The sequence below is a fragment of the Choloepus didactylus genome, chromosome 12 (assembly GCF_015220235.1).
Source record: "Choloepus didactylus isolate mChoDid1 chromosome 12, mChoDid1.pri, whole genome shotgun sequence".
In the NCBI taxonomy this organism is placed as follows: Eukaryota; Metazoa; Chordata; class Mammalia; order Pilosa; family Megalonychidae; genus Choloepus; species Choloepus didactylus.
In genome coordinates, this window is record NC_051318.1 from 26,688,265 (window position 1) to 26,705,172 (window position 16,908).

General features: G+C 34.8%; 1 protein-coding gene across 1 annotated transcript in view; it reads right to left on the reverse strand.

The window, feature by feature from the left end:
* Positions 1-16,908, reverse strand: part of MYO16 (myosin XVI) — a 580,757-nt gene that overhangs the window by 177,740 nt on the left and 386,109 nt on the right. The window contains exon 22 of the mRNA XM_037800457.1: positions 2,693-2,845. Coding sequence (XP_037656385.1) covers positions 2,693-2,845 — 153 coding nt within the window. The remainder of the gene's footprint in view (positions 1-2,692; positions 2,846-16,908) is intronic.

Here is a 16,908-nt window from a genome sequence, read left to right on the forward strand (position 1 = left end):
AGTGAAGGTTAAATACTGCTGGCCACGAGGAAGGAAACATCCTGGGTGGGGGATGATACACCAGAGGGTACCCTTTGGAGATACTGTGCAACTGTGACAGTCATCAATGACAGAATGTAGCCTTAGAATAACAAAACTGAATAGCTTCCCCGAGAAGGAGAGGTTTTGAAGAAAAACTAACAAGGTGCTAAATGGTACTAAGAAGCTACTGGGAATGCCTGCTAAAAGCAAATTCACCCATGTCAGCAAATTATGGGGAAAGACTTTTGTTACCAATACCAAAATGTTTTTTGAAGAGGAAATTTGGAGAAGAATGTCTATTACAGGGAGTGTTTGTCCAGTAGAAAATTCTGTATGACAATATCTCAAGATATGATAATCTCAGAGTGGCCAGAGACCCCATGAAAAGTCTTCATAAAAAGTCTAGAGCTGAGGAAATAGATTTAAAAAAATACAGGTATCCAAATGGATGAGTAAGTTCTGAAAGAAAATGGTCTACATAAGGAGTTTGCTGAAGTCAGGTCCTTTCTAGGATGTTTTTAAAATCAAATAATTCTTCATTTCAATTTTTAACAACCTATATGCTCAAGAGTAATAAAGGTTGATATTATAATATCACAAATTTTTCACACATGCATCAATTCTCTACATGCTGCTACTGACAAACACAACACCCAATCTCAAACATATACATAAGCACACATTCTGTAGAAGAACAGATGGACTATTTAAAGGCTGTCTGCAAGTGTGTCCGTATTTCAGGGATAGTGGCAGACGTCCTCTATGGGGGTAAAAATTTTTGTTTTGTTGGTAAAGCCTTTAACGGATATTTCCAAAATTCAAAGACAAGGCCCCGATTAAATATAAGGGAAATAATCTATTCAAAGAGAGCTAGACAGCTCTGCTTCAAAAAGCAAAATGCTATTTTCCAAATATGGGGTGGTTGGTTCCAAACAAGCTTTATAATTCCTATCATTTTCAAATTTTAAAAAAATTCTAATGTGTTGAACTTTTCTAGAGGTTTGAAATAAAGCCATGGAGAAAGAGTGGTAATAAACCTTCTAGACTTGGAAAACTTGCAGAAGTGTCTTAAGAAGAAAACAACATGGGAAAATCAGTCATAAGGAAAGGATTAATGTCCTATTCCTGCAGAAGTGAAGGCTTAGGAGTAAATGAATTGTTCTGCATGTGAAAAATTATCATATACAGTTTCACCTCAACAATCAAAAAGCATCACGTACTGCACAGTGCAATAAAATATACTAGACATTTGGAAAATTCAGTAAGAACCTGGTTTAATCCACTACCCCTCAAGGATGTAAGTCACATGTAATTTATTGGAAGGTAAATATAGCATATGCAAAGATTACAAATATTGGTGAGTAGTGGAGGATTATGGATTGCTAGAAAGGAAACAAGTGTTCTTGGTATTGGAGGGTATATACTTGCCTGGTATATAGCTCTAGAATTTTATATATAAAAGCATGTTTCACCTGATACTTGGTTTGCCTTCTGAACCCTTTCTAATGGTTGTTAAACAGAAGTGACAACAAGAAAAGTCCATTCCCATTTCCAGATAATACTGACTGGGGCCCTTCTGTTGAGATAATCTTTCCAAAACTGAAAGCTTAAGAATGATAACCAAAGACAAAGAAGTAACTTCATTTCTGCTGACTAGTGTTTAGCAGTTGAGGACATGGTAGCAAGCGAGAATGGCAGGTGCCTGAAACATCCTATGTATAGTTAAGTGAACATTCTGTACATTTGTAGATATGTCTCTAACCTTAAATAGATAAATCATACACTATGGATGTCATAATGAGGCAGGACTTTCTGGAGGAAGAGGGCAACTGCTGTAATTAAAAGAAAGACAGGATGTTGAAAAACTGGTAGCAGGAATAAGAGTACTTTGCAGTACTAGGAAACTGCACAAAATGAAGCGATTTGTAAATCTACATTTATGGAAATACAGGGTAGAAAATGAAACAATATGCACTCCAAGTAGCTTCATGGTATCAGTTTTAAACAATTTTCAAGTGTTTTAGAGAAATTATAAATAAATCTCTATAATGTCATCTTACATTACCAGACAGGGAATGCTGTTACATATGATAGTTTGTTATTGAAACAATACAGATATTGAGTCAAAACTCTTTCATTGTAAGGTAGAAGCAATAAAGATAAGAATAAATGCCTACGGGATACCCTAAACTCTGAATTTGCACAAAAGAGTATGTGAGTATGTGTGTGTGTGCATGTGTACATACATTTCCTGTCAATTTTTTCCATATTTAGATTTTAGAAACTTTGAACATAAATTTAAAAAGATTCCTGAGAATGTGTTCTCTGATTTCTTTATTTTTAAGTATTATTTTATCAAATATTAATTTTGTACATTGACCATCTGAAACAAGACAAAAAGAATTTTAGAGGCAGAACCAATGCTGGATATTTTTGTAGCAAAATGATCCAATATTTCCTATCTCATCAATGAATGGATGAACCTTCAAATACCCCTTCAGAAAAAGGTAAATTGTGCTCCTGAATAGAATTTGAAAGATTACTAAATACATTGTAGAGTTACATACATAAACATGCCTAAAAAACAAGACCACTTGAAAGAAAATTCTTTGTCTCCAGGATATTTAAATGCATACATCCTATAAAGTATCTAATTATATTATATGAATACCTGGAAAAAAAAATCCAAAACTCCAGACTGGTTACCAGAAGAATATGCCGTTTCCATGGTAACTCCCTCTTGTACACTTTCTGTTTGCTCTTGTAGGAATAGCACTTCATTGATATAGTGGTGTATCTTCTCGTTGGTCATGTTGACACAAAGCTATTGTGGGGGAAAAAAAAACAATTCACAAGATAATCTGGCAGTGCAGAGCCACTCACTGTACAGCACAGTTACAGATTGGTGAAATATTGACTCGGGAATGTTGAAAATCAGTTAATCTATGAAGATAAAACATTTTAGTATTGCTGTTAAGTAAAGCATAAAGTAAAGTATAAAGACTTTCACTTTATAATGTTTGACTTTTCTAACTATTCAATTTAAAATGGATAGTTATAACCAACAGAAAGGAAACTTACCCCATTAACTTTAAAGAATATTTGATTCTAATGAGCTTTTAAAAATATTTCCAATAGGAAATTAGACTCTGGCTCTAGCATGCAAATGAGAATAAAAGCTGGCTTTACCATGGGATTCTAGATTCCCATTTGGGGGTGCATATTGGTGATGGGCAAGAGTGAACATGGTTTTTCTCATAGAAAGAATAACTGGTCTAGGTGTTTTACTAAAGAAACTATCACCTGTGTCTGGCAATTTTCTACATTCCTCCAACCACCAATTTTTCCCATCAGGATACAAATATGTTCCATCTTAATCTTAAATTCTTAATCTATTAATCTTAAAAAAGTAAAATAAAATTTTGTTAATCCTAAAATCTATAAAAAAATAAAATAAATAACCCAAATCTAATCAAAATGAAATCTCTTTTGGCTTTGCTTTCCTGTCTAGCTAGTCCCCAATTTTCTGCTTCCTTTTATAGTCAAAAAATCTCCTTTTATTGTTGTTTGAAGCCACTTCAATAACACTCTTGCCCCTACTGCTTCACCAAAATTGCTTCTATGGAAGTCACCAGTGATTTGTGCACTTTTCAACCTAATGTTCATTTTTCTCTTGACCTCCCACCAATATCTGACATTTGATTACTCCTGCTTCCTTGGAACACTTCCTTACCTGTCTTCCAAGACACCGCAGTCTCTTGGCCTCCTATTCATTGGCCGTTCCTTTACTTCCTTTCCTGATTCCTCAGCACCCCAGACATCTTCTATTTCAGTCTCACAGATTTACATCCCATCTCTGAGCTAATGACGTCCAAATTTAAATCTCCCCCGTGCCGGTTTGAGTGTATTGTGTCCCCCAAATCCCATTATCTTTGTAGTTTTGTGGGGCAGACGTTGGTGCTGGTTAGATTTGCTTGGACTATGCCCCACCCAGCTGTGGGTGATGATTTGGATGAGGTGTTCCCATGGAGGTGTGGCCCCGTCCATTCAGGGTGGGCCTTGATCAGTGGCGCTATATAAATGAGCTGACTCAAAGAGAGAAGAGTGAGTGCGGCTGGGAGTGATGTTTTGAAGAGGAGCAAGCTTGCTAGAGAGGAACGTCCTGGGAGAAAGCCGTTTTGAGGCCAGAGCTTTGGAGCAGACGCCAGCTGCCTTCCTAGCTAGCAGAGGTTTTCCGGACGCCATTGGCCACCCTCTGGTGAAGGTACTCGATTGCTGAGGTGTTACCTTGGACGCTTTGTGGCCTTAAGACTGTAACTGTGTAGCGAAATAAACCCCCGTTTTATAAAAGCCTATCCATCTCTGGTGTTTTGCGTTCTACAGCATTAGCAAACTAGAACACCCCCCTGGACCTCTTCTGTGAACTCCAGAACTGGAGAGCTGACTGGATAATTGACATCTCCACTTCCATCACAATCCCATTCATCCTAAGGACTGCAAATTCATCTCTATTCTGACAACACCGACATTTATTTCTCTAACTGAGACCTCTCCCTTGGAGAGGATTTAGCTATCCCATTTAAATGGAGGTATCTTGATATTGCAGCTTGAATAGCTTATAAGCATCTCAACTTTCAGATGCACAAAATCAAACTCCTGATCTTCTCCAGGACCCCAGCCAAATCTGCTCCTCCTATTTATTAGTCACATCTCAAATGATGACAACTTGATCCTTCCAACTGTTCTGGTCAAAACCTTGAAGTTAGGCCTGACTCAGTTCTTTTTTCCAGACTCATCAGCAAATCTGGATGGCTCTACCTTCAAATATATCCCAATTCTGGTGACTTTTCATTTCCTAGGACTTCATAGTCCTGGATTACTGCAGTAGCCTCCTAACTGCTTTCCTTCTATATTGCCACATAATCTATTCTTAACATAATAGCCAGACTGACCCTATTAAAAGGCACATCAGATCATGTCACACTGTTCAAATCCCTCTACAATATTCTCATCTCACTCAGAATAAAAGCAAACCCTTACTATGACCCACCAGTACCTTCGTGAGGTATGCAATAGCAGGCTTCTTGTTCCCACTCTGATCCCCTTTGCTATCACTCTTGCCCTCATTCACTCTGCTCCAGCCACATCTGTTTCCTTCTTTGCACAAGGTACTCACCTAACTTAGACTTTTTTGCTCTTGCAATTCTCTGTCTAGAATGCTCCTCCAATTCCCCCAATAGCCATATATTCATATGGCTTACAACTTCACATGTTTCAACTTGGTATTATATTGCTTTTGCAAAAATATCTTCCTGATTACCCTATTTAAAATTGCATCAGTCCCGCCACCATCCTCTATCCACCCGTCAACCAACCATCATTGTTACTTCTGGTGCTTTATTTAAATCCATAGTCTGCATCACTCTCTAAGGGGCAACTTTTATATTTTGTTTATTAACCCTCTCCTCCTACTAGCATATAAGCTCTAGGAGAGCAGGGATCTTTATTATATTCATTGATATATTCCCAGCTATAAGAAGAGTGCAAAAATATTTTTTGAAAAATAAATGATTTTAATTTATTTTACTTATGTCACATGATAAGAAAGTAGCTAAAATCCTGATAAACTGGCAGAAGAAAATCCTCATTGTGGGCCCAAACCAAGTGTGATCACCATTTGCATCCTCTGTGATTTTCTTTGGAAATGCAATATTGGCTGGTAAAACAAATATAAAACATATTTTACTATTTAAGAGTATAATTCAAAAAATATTCTGGAAATCATAACAGTGGGAAGCAAACTCTGTTTTTGGAGGGTTAGTAATGAAAAAATAAATAAAAATTACAAGCCACGTTTCTAATTCAGGAAAAAGGAAGGGGTGACTGATATCACCACATTTACTTACTGACTTCTGAAATGTTTAATATATAGAATAAGACAGCAAAAAAGTAGATTATGAATAACTATATGCCTGGTAAATTAATAAAGATGAAATATTAATAACAATAATTCCAATAATGACAGTAGCTAATTTTATCATAGAAATTACTACTGTATCAGAGCAACTTATGAGATAGTTACCATTATATCTATACACTAATTAGGAAACTGAGACACAAAACATGTAACTTGCCAAAATTCACAAAGTTATTAAACGGTGAAGCCAGAATTCAAACAGACCATCACATTCTCCAAAGTGTGTCCTTAACCACTCTGTCATGCTAGGTAAAATCCAAAAATCATTTAGAAATACTACGTCTATTAACTCACTAAAAATAATTTAAAATGAAGAATGTATATGAATGACAACAACTGATTAAAAAATTCTGCAAAGGAAATTGGATCTCATTTGCAAAGAGATCACCATTATATTTAATATGAAATGTGCTGGGTTTATATAAAGAAAATGCCAAACTTTTGTAAAGAACTGGAGATGGTGATGTCTGTTAATGCATGAAACCACGGAAAGAAGTCACATAAAAGATACTGAAACATATACTAATGACCGATTCTGTATTGTACAAGAAATATCCAAATTATATGACATTATATTCCTCCTCATTTTGAAATTTTAAATTGATGATACTTAGATGGACCTGGATACCTTAAATTTACTTAATATATTTCTCTATCATTTTTCATTCAGAATAGGCTGCAGCTCTAGAGTTAAAAAAAATGTTTTTATGAAAATCTGACTAAATTCTTTGCTCTCAACTGTCTTATTGCATGCCAGCTCTGCATAGAAAACTGACTGCAGCGTTTTGACTGACCTGAGCATTTTCATTATAAAAAATAGATATTTTACATGGTAATTTTAACTAATACTTAATTCAATTGAATATTGGTTTCAGTGAATTGTTCAGTCACTTCTGCTAAAATGGTGAAACTAATTGTGAATGTAGACAAAGCCATCGTACATAGAAAGATCTAGAATGAGTCAAAGCAGTCTCCTTTTTCTTCTGTTTCCCAGGATGGTCTAAGCCAATCTGCCAAACTTTGGCTAAGAGGAAAGGGATTTGGCCTGTGCCTCTGGACAGAGCAATCCAAATTTTATTTTCCTGGTGGAAATGATTCATATTAACACATAGCTTCTCTATATGAACTTCTAACATTTTTAAACAACAATCCTGTATGTGGTTAGTTTTTGTGAAATGGAGGTAATGCTTATAATATATCTGAACATTTTACTGTACATGATGTTCTTTGTACTCTGGAGGAAAAAAAAAACTGAAAGCAATTTATTAAAATCCCATAGGGATAATTTCAGCTTGATGTGTGAAACTGAGTAGACTGTAGTTTGATTTTTACCTTGTAGGTTTTATTACAGTGGTGCTTTCTGAAACTAAATATATATTTGTATTTCTAACAGGAGAGACCAAAACTGAGTGGTAAAGTGATTCACCGGGAACATAATGCAGCTCAAAGTAGAATGTTATTCAAAATCATTTTGAAGTACGCATACATTGAAATGATTACCAAAAAAATTTTCCTTTTCCCTATTCTAAATTGTTCAAAGCACTTACTATTTGAACCAAATTAAAATATGCAAGAAGTAATGTAGGATAAATTTCAAAACTGCCAGTATATGTAGCTAAGAGGAATAGTATGGACTTATCACTCAGTGTCAGATTCCTAAGTTGAAGTTCGCAAAAATGTATCCCACCAATTTCAGTGGCCAAAATCATGGCCAGAGCCTGTTTATTCCTGATTTATTTTCAGTGAATTGGTTCTCAGTGCATTTGTGGGTGTGAGATAAACATAATCGGAGAAAGATGGTATGAAGATTTTACAAGCAAATTAGTCTATGAATCTAGAAGCATAAATCAACATCAATAATTCAGAATATCATTAAGTTCAATGCAAAGCAGTCATTAATTTTCCTTTTTAACTCTGAACATCAGAATTGTGTTTGAGGTTCCACAAGATTTCAAGGTATTCATCAGAGTAGATCTGAATATGGGTGAAAGATGAGCATTCATAAATGCTGATGAATAATTAAGTAACTCCTTAATTAGTATGCATCCTTCTCTAATTAAAATACATGCTTTGTACATTAAGGGCCATTGCTAACTAGTTTAATAATAAAACTTATGCACCCCTTGAAAACACTCTTTAGTAACAGAACATCATTGCTTATCCAGATGGCCTATTATTTGTATTACTGACAAACTTAATTTCTTAAGTAAATTATCATCAAATGTTCTCCCTTTATTTTTATTACTCCATGAAATATTTCTAAGGCAAAAATATAATAGAGCATGACCTGTACATCACAGAATTAAAGTAGGAGATTAATTAAAGCTGACTCCAGTTGAAGGTGGAGCCCCTGGCATTAGACGGTGATTCTCAATCCTATTTGCATATTAGAATTAACTGGAGATCCTTTTTATAAAGGCTGATGTCTGGGCCTGACCCCAAACCAATCAAATCAGAGTGGGGCCCAGACATTGATGTATTTTAAAAGCCTTCCAGGTGCTTCTAATATATAGACATGGCTGAACACACACAGAGATAGATGACAGAACAGAGAGTAAACAATCCATTCATAGATATATATTTATTGATACATATAGTAAAGTATATGAATAGAATTTATGTTAGCTGTCAGATAATTTGGCATTCTCAAATATTTCAGAAGGATGCTAATTTTATGAGATATCAAAATTTATGGTCTCAAACACATTAAACAAACAAAAGCATATAGGGGAAACAACGGTATAAATTAAGCTAATGGGCTTCTGCTCTGCAGGACTTCCCAGGGCCTTTAATGTGCCAATGTGTACTGAGAACTTTCAACTTACTTTTTCAAAGAATGTATCAGGGCTCACCAGACTGCTACCTATTAGCTAAATGTGCTTTTTCCAGCAAATGAATAATCTTGATTTTGATATATTATCTATAAAATGGTGGAAGGGAGAGAGAGATGAGGAGAAAACATCTCTCCTACTTGTTACGGTTTTAAAATTATATAATCTGTTTCGCCTTCCTTGAATTTCCTATTATAGTAGAGTCCTTTCTCCTCTACCTTCCTTTTTGGGGAAAGGACATTTTAATTTTTTCTTGCACTATCTATTTTAATTTGATAGCTAGAGAGACTACAATCTCTGTCTATAATATGCTTTTATTAAAAACGAAATAGGGGACTATGGTGCTCTACAGTTGTTTCCCTTACCAGGGTCCTACAATAGGATCCTCAGCCAACAGATATGCAGGGAGCACCTATCAAGTAACATGTCCTCTGCTTACCTCCTAGACCCTGGTTTTTGGTTTTGTTTTGTGTTTGTTTATTGGTTTCGTTTTGTTTTCTCCTCCCCTCAATCTTTTCCTCCTCTGATTTACCTTTGATATGTAAAAACTGATTTATATGTAATAGATTCTAAGCAAAAATGAATAGCAGTTACTTCACATACATAAAGGCATGGTTTTTCTACAGACAAAGCATTTTCACTCTCTACAACATTTCTCTTAGTTATCCTGTTACTCAGAGACACATAGATTTGCAAAATAAATTCAATGTTTCTACGGGTTTAATTAATGCATATATTTTTCTTTAAAGTAAATAATCACTACTTTGGGACTTGAGGGGTTAGCCAAGGGAGTCAGCCAACAACACTCCTACCGGCCAAATTTATTGCCAAATTCATATAATAATATGCTAACATCAGGACTGTAAAACAAATTAAAAGAAAAAAATAGCTTTAGAGATTTTGTATGATAGTTTGTATATAAAACACATCCTGAGTTTCAATAGAAGCCATGCCTGGGATTTGGAAACAACCTTTGGTCAAAATTAATGCTCTTATTTTAAAGCTTCAGGCAATATATCATTTTGTTCATCACTTTTCAAAGAAAAATTAGTATGCATTTTTTTGGCAATAAACCTTCAATGTAATCAGGATGCCTTCTCTTTTCATATTAATTTATTAATGAAAGCCCCCAAAACTAATTAATATACAATTTCTACAAAGCTAATTGTCTGTTTCCAAATAGTTGCCATTTTCCAGAGTTAAATGCAAAGCTGAGATACACTGAAAAACTGATTACTTAGAATTGTGGTCACAGGGTGCAAAAGAGGAAACAGCAGCACACAGAGCACTGGGCTTTAGAGCTAGATGGGGGTGCATCTGAAAACCCCTTCCAACTCGTAAAGGCCTTTGTGATGCCCCCTTAACTTTCTGAGAGGGTTGCTGTAGAAGTTAGAAATCATATAGGAAAACATCTGATTACTAGTAGGGGCTCAAGATTTAAAGCCATTAGTAATTAGGAGAAAACTACATGAAACCAGATTCCTACTTAGCCCATTTAGGGCTTTATATCTGGATAGCCACTATGGTAACTTGGAGCTTCTTCCTGGTTAGTATCATTACAATAACTCAATTCCCTTGTCTCTAAAGTGACCTGATATATGCTATCAATTGCATCCATTCATTTTATGATGTTTGGTAACATTTGCTTTTAATCAGCCTGGTACTCTATGATGAAGAAGATGTAACCTGCATTATCTAATTTATTTATTTATATTAGATGGCTTTAGTGAAGAACTTCACTATGGAAGTAGTACTTACTGTATTAAAAGTATATTGTTTGTATACATAATAATATACAGAAATACAAACAAATATAGTTATGAAGGGGTAGCAGTTAAAGTTTAGAAAATGTATACTAGTAATAAAAATGTAAGTCTAGCTATAAAAGAACCTTAGGAACTGGAAATGGGACAGGTCTTCAGGCCATCAGACCTGGATTCAGATCTCAGTTCTGGGGGCTCTTTTATGCGTTACTTAAATGATGTGAGCTTTGCTCTCTTCAGTTCTAAAATACTGATACTGCTCAACTCAAATACCTTTTGAAGAAAAAATGGGATTAAATATAGTTTATATGCTCAAAAATGTTAATTACTTCTTCAAAGGTTTTTCATTCCTAAACACAAATTTTCAGAAAGTGTTACCTTAGGAAAACTTACAGCCCTACAATTTTTTAATGAATAAACCAATGTTATTGTAAGAGATATAGAGACATAGCATCTCTATTTAATTATTGCATTTATTTTTCTGTAGACACTTGAGTAGCAATGCCCTAAGTCTGCTAAGTAAGGAAAATAAATAAATTCAGTCGTATTCAGATTTTTCCTAAAGTGTGCGATCAACAGCTTGATAAGTTCCTGAAATGATTTCTGAAAGTTCAATATCTTTGATAAAAAAGACATATGCAAACAGAAAATGCTTTAAGATAGAGCTAGACAGTCAAGGTAGGTATGCTTTTGGAATCTATATGTGAGACAGCTTTAGCAATCAAAAATATTTTATTATATTAATAGATCTGTTGACTGGTCAATAGATTGAGATAGATATCTATTAGCTATCAGAAGACACACTGTGATTATAATTGCATGGATCCTGTTGTACTTATGATGAAAATAGTAACATTTTCCTCATTAAAGCTTTCCCAATCCTTTTCACCTCCAATCCATATTTCATGACATTTGATTAGAATTGGTCCGTCTTACCTCTGCACTCTATCTACCCAACTATAAAATATGTATAACCCTGAGCACCTTGAACACTGTCTGGTACTTGTTACAGACACAAGAAATATTTGTTCAGTGAATGAACCACAGATTAGCCTGATGCAAACGAAGAAGAAAAAGGATCCTTCTGGGTACTGCTAGTTTATGCTCTTACAGAGCAGAGGTTATGTCACTCAGTTTTCTCTTCTGTAAAATGAGATAATCCATGTGACTAGTACATGGTAAAAGTTTGAAGAAGCACAGTTATTATTATTTGATTTACCTTTCTATGTATCCAGGATAGTGATTTCACAATTAGGGGTGATGGGTATTTTTTGCAGTAGAGGTTGTCAAATTTTACAATCTCATTTCATAAAACTTTAGAAGTTAAGATATCCACATTTTTCCAAATGCTTTGAACGCCTAGCCCAAACCTGACTGAGTTATGATTCACCTGGGTTTTCCAATAAATCTCACTTTTCAGAAAATAGCCTATAAGCAGGAAGTGTTCTGAGTCCTTGACAACTGTTTCAAAATCAGCTTAAATGAAGTCTGGCTTGTAGATAGATTATATATCACAAATTTATCCTCTGTGACAGCAGCTTTAGCTGTGAACAAATTTGTTTTCTTTCCAAATTCTCTAAATTCTTACAGCTGTTTGTTGGTGTGTAATTTTAATTCATTCCATAGGTTCAAGGTTTTCATTATGAAGATTTGTGTGTCAAGCATCTAGTGCATAATTTCAGGGCAATTACTGTATGTTAAATCATTGTTTCCACTACATAATTCTTGTGCCTTTTGGGCAAATCTGTAGCACGCAGAGCCTTGCATTATATGTTTGGAGAAGAAAAATTCTAGCATTCATTAAACTCATATATATATGTATATATATTCTCAAAATTTTCACATATTTAAAAACAATGTATTATGGATAATTTTAAACAAAAATGAAAACAGTAATTTAGCAAACTTCCATACAACTAACAATCGACTTCAATAATTATCAGCAATTACCAACTCATGGCCAATTCTGCTTCATGTATAGACACATAAATTTCCCTATTATCTGGGGTGAAATCCTGATACATTCCAGAGTGATATGGGCAGAGAATGTAAGTGTATATGCGGGCCCTCCCAAGGAACTGGGTAGGAATGCAAAAGTTTGGACTTCCCTACCGCAAACACTGAGGACTGCCAATTTTAGTGGGCTGAACCCTCAATCAGGGGGCTTTCCCTTGGGAGGCTAGTTGCTGCAAGGGAGAGGCTAAGCCCACTTACAGTTGTGCCTAAGAGGCCCCCGAGAGAGCCTCTTTGTTGCTCAGATGTGGCCTCATCTCTCTCTAAGCCCACTTTGCAAATGAACTCACTACCCTCCCCACTACGTGGGACATGACTCCCAGGGGTGTAAATCCCCTTGGCAAAACGGGAAATGACTCCTGAAGATGAGCCTGGACCCAGCACTGTGGGATTGAGAGGATCTTCTTGACCGAAAGGGGGAAGAGAGATGAAACAAAATAAGGTTCCAGTGGCTGAGAAATTTCAAATGGAGTCAAGAGGTCACTCTGGAGGGCATTCTTATGTACTATATAGATATCACTTTTTAGTTTTTAGTGTGTTGGAATGGCTAGAGGAAAGTACTCGAAGCTGTCAAACTATAGCCCAGTGACCTTGATTCTTGAAGATGATTGTATAAGTATGTATCTTGCACACTGTGACAGTGTGATTGTGAAAACCTTTTGGCTCACGCTCCCTTTATCTAGCATATGGACAGATGAGTGGAAAAATGGGGACAAAAACTAGACGAAGAATAGGGTGGGAGGGAGGGGATGGAAAGATTTAAGTGTTCTTTTTTGCTTTTATTTTTATTTTGGAGTAAGGAAAAGGTTCAAAAATTGATTCTGGTGATGAACACACAAATGTATGATGGTGCTATGAATAACTGCACACTGTGGATGACTGTAGGGTGTGTGAATATATCTTAATTAAACTGTATTAAAAAAGTAAATGAACAATGAGAGGAGGGGAGTGGGATATTTTGGATGTTTTTTTTTAACTTTAATTTTTATTTTATTTTATTTTTTGCAGTAATGAAAATGTTCAAAGTTTGATTGTGGTGATGAAAGCACAACTATATGACAAAACTGTGAACAACTAATTGTACACTTTGAATGGTTGTCTGTTATGTGATTTTATCCCAATAAAATTGCACAAGAAAATTTCCCTATATCTTCAAAAATGGACTTAAGACAGTTCCCAAACATCATGTCATTTCATCAGGAAATATTTTAATTTAATTCTCTAAAATATAACTACTTTGAAAAAAATCACATCCACAGTACCCTATCACATAAAATACAATCAACGAACATTTCTTAATTTCATCAAATATCCAGATTTAACATTACCTCAGTTATCTCAAAATTTTTTATACTTAGTTTTATGAGGTAGCATCCAAATAATGTCTGTAAATTTAATTGATTTATAAATCTCTTAGATCTCTTTCAATCCATAGGTGACTCTCCTTTCTTTGAATTTTATATGTTGTATTTTATATGTTGAAGAAATCAGATTGTTTGTCCTATAGGGTTTAACACATTCTAGATTATGCAAAGTGTATTCCCATGGTTAATTTTATCATGTTCCTCTATTCACACTTCCTGTCAATTGTCAGTTATATTCAGATATATCATTATATTCAGATTTCCTTCCTACCTACCTCCTTTCCTGTCTTCCTCCCCTCTTTTCTTCCTTGCTTGTTTCCTCTCTCTCTTTCTTCCTTTGCAAGAATAACTGATAGGTGGGCTGTGCATGCCATCCCTCTGTCATGTTAGCAGTCAATGATATCATTGCCTAGGTTTATTACTTATTAGGAGCTACAGAAGTGTTCTAATTCTATCACTCCTCCTTCGTTCAAATGTACTGGGATTGCATCAAGTTAAATTTATCAGTTAATTTGGGGAGGTTCAGCATCTTTATGATATTTTCAGACCTTTCAATCTAAGAATACAGTATCTTTCCATTAGTTTAATTCAATTTTCGTGACTTCCAGAAACATTTTATCATTTCCCTCACATAGGTTATTTACTTATATTGGCTAATGTAAATGTCATCTTCTTCCCATTACATCATCTTACAAGTTATTTTTTAATATGTAAATGTTTCTGGTTTTTGTCGGCTCATTTTATAACTTGTCATTTTACCCAATTTTCTCATTGTTGAACTTTTTTCACTCATTCTTTTTGGGATTTTGAGATAGATAATCATACAAGAAATAGAAATATTTTTGCTTGTCCTTTTCATTTTTTAATGCTTTTATTGCTTTCTCTTTTTTAACATCATTGACATTGCAATGTGTAAAAGGGTATCCTTATCTTGTTTATTACTATTCTATTTTTCAAGCATTATATACTTGGAATTCACTGACTGGCAAATGCTTTAAATGCTAGGGAGTGGACTGTAGAGGCATTTCCTTCAATATTTTCGGAAACAATTTTACAGTGGTAGAGATAAACTACCTAATAAATGATTTGAGAGTTTATGAAACTTAGCTATTACATAACAAGTGTAATGATAATAACATAATTATTTAATTAATGAGAAACAGATTCTGAGCCTCCAAATTATACTTTGGTTCTCAAGTTATTTAGTATGCCCTTATCCATTGTTTACCTACTATATTTTTAACTCTAAAAATGATCTTCATTGTATTTTAAGTTGTTTTGAATAGTGCTGATTCATAAATGTGGGGAAAAACTGGATTAACATTTCCTATCAGCTGAAACAAATCCTCATTTAGAATATTATAAGCATCCCTCTCAAATCTTAGAGATACTTGAGGGTAACTAGTTTGCAGATGCTGATGTTTTGGAGTGCACCCTAATATCAAAACTGTCCTATTCTAATTATTCAGCAATCTTCTTACGGAGAAACAATTATGAAGAAATACATAAATTAATTATTGAGCAAGAAGACCGCTAGGAAATTCACCATGAAGACTGTTTTTTCTTCTGAGTTTACTGGTTTTTAAAATTTCAATTGAAAACACAATCTATTCTATTCTCTCTATTCCTAGTTCCCAAGAACAACGCTCTCTCCTTTCTTTGGGCCTGAACTATTAGAGCTCCCTGCAGTCTTGTCTACTTTAAATATATCCTTCCTACAGTCACCAAGATGGTCCATTTAAAATGCAAGTAAGACCATAATGCTACCATATTTGACACTCTTCAGCAGTTCCCCATCTCCGGCAGAATAAAATCTAAGCTCTTTGGGATGGTATACAAGACCCTCAGTTATCTGGGCTTTTTTACTTAACATTGTTTTTTCAACCTCAAATCGTGGAATTCCTTATACTTGAGCTATTTGCACAAGCTCGTCCCACTTCCTGGACAACCTGAACCACTCTTTCTCCCAGCTTACTCTGGCTAAACTTTTAATGCTTAACTCAGGTCAGCTGGATGAATCCAGGAAAATTTCCCTGAACCCCCAAAGGCAAATTAGGATTTCTTCTTCCAGAAAAGCCAATAGGTGTTTCTATAATTGCTTTTAGCACACTGTGTATTACTAGCTCCTCCACTTCATTCTGAAAATCTTCTTGAAGTCAGGGAACATTATTCAATTTAGTGTATGCATCAATTAGCAAAAAGCATAGACTACTTTGGGTACTGAATGAATTACACGTAAATAGGTAAATGTTGGATGGAGTGAATAATTATGCTCTTGATTCAGTGATCTGAAGTCGTCACTTAGAAAAACTAGATGGTATTATAGGGACTTGGTATTTTTGTATAAAAAATAAAATTGAAAACACATCTGCTAAACTTCTGTTATATACTAAACAATGTACCAGACACAACTTCAACCCTGCTGGAAATGACACTCTACTGAATACTTGGTAGATTGGTCAATAAACCCAAGACAGAACAAAATAAATACTTAGAAAAGCACTAATTTTATCTGCATTTGATTTTGAATACAGCATTACTTGTTAAGTGTTCTGCTGAAAGGTTGTAATGGAATAAAAAATGAGGAGGTTCACATTCTGTTAGCCACTCAGGAATCTAGAATTGTATTATTCAAACCAGTGGCCTTGAAAAAAAGTTTACATTCAAATTTAGGGATTTTCTAAATCCAGTGTAAGATAGGATTTGGAGTCATCACAATGAAAGGATTTTATACTTCCAAATGACTCCTAGTTGCTATTTTGCACAACAGCAAGGCAAAGCTGCTAAGGAAAAGATATTTTTAAAAAAATATTTCTTTTTTTCAAAATTTATGCCTAAGTACTGGTCTTGAGAGTTTACTCATATATGCCTTAAACAAGCTTTTGAAATTTAATAGGACTCATTCTTTAGATTTGAAAAACTACCATTCTTTGTTACAA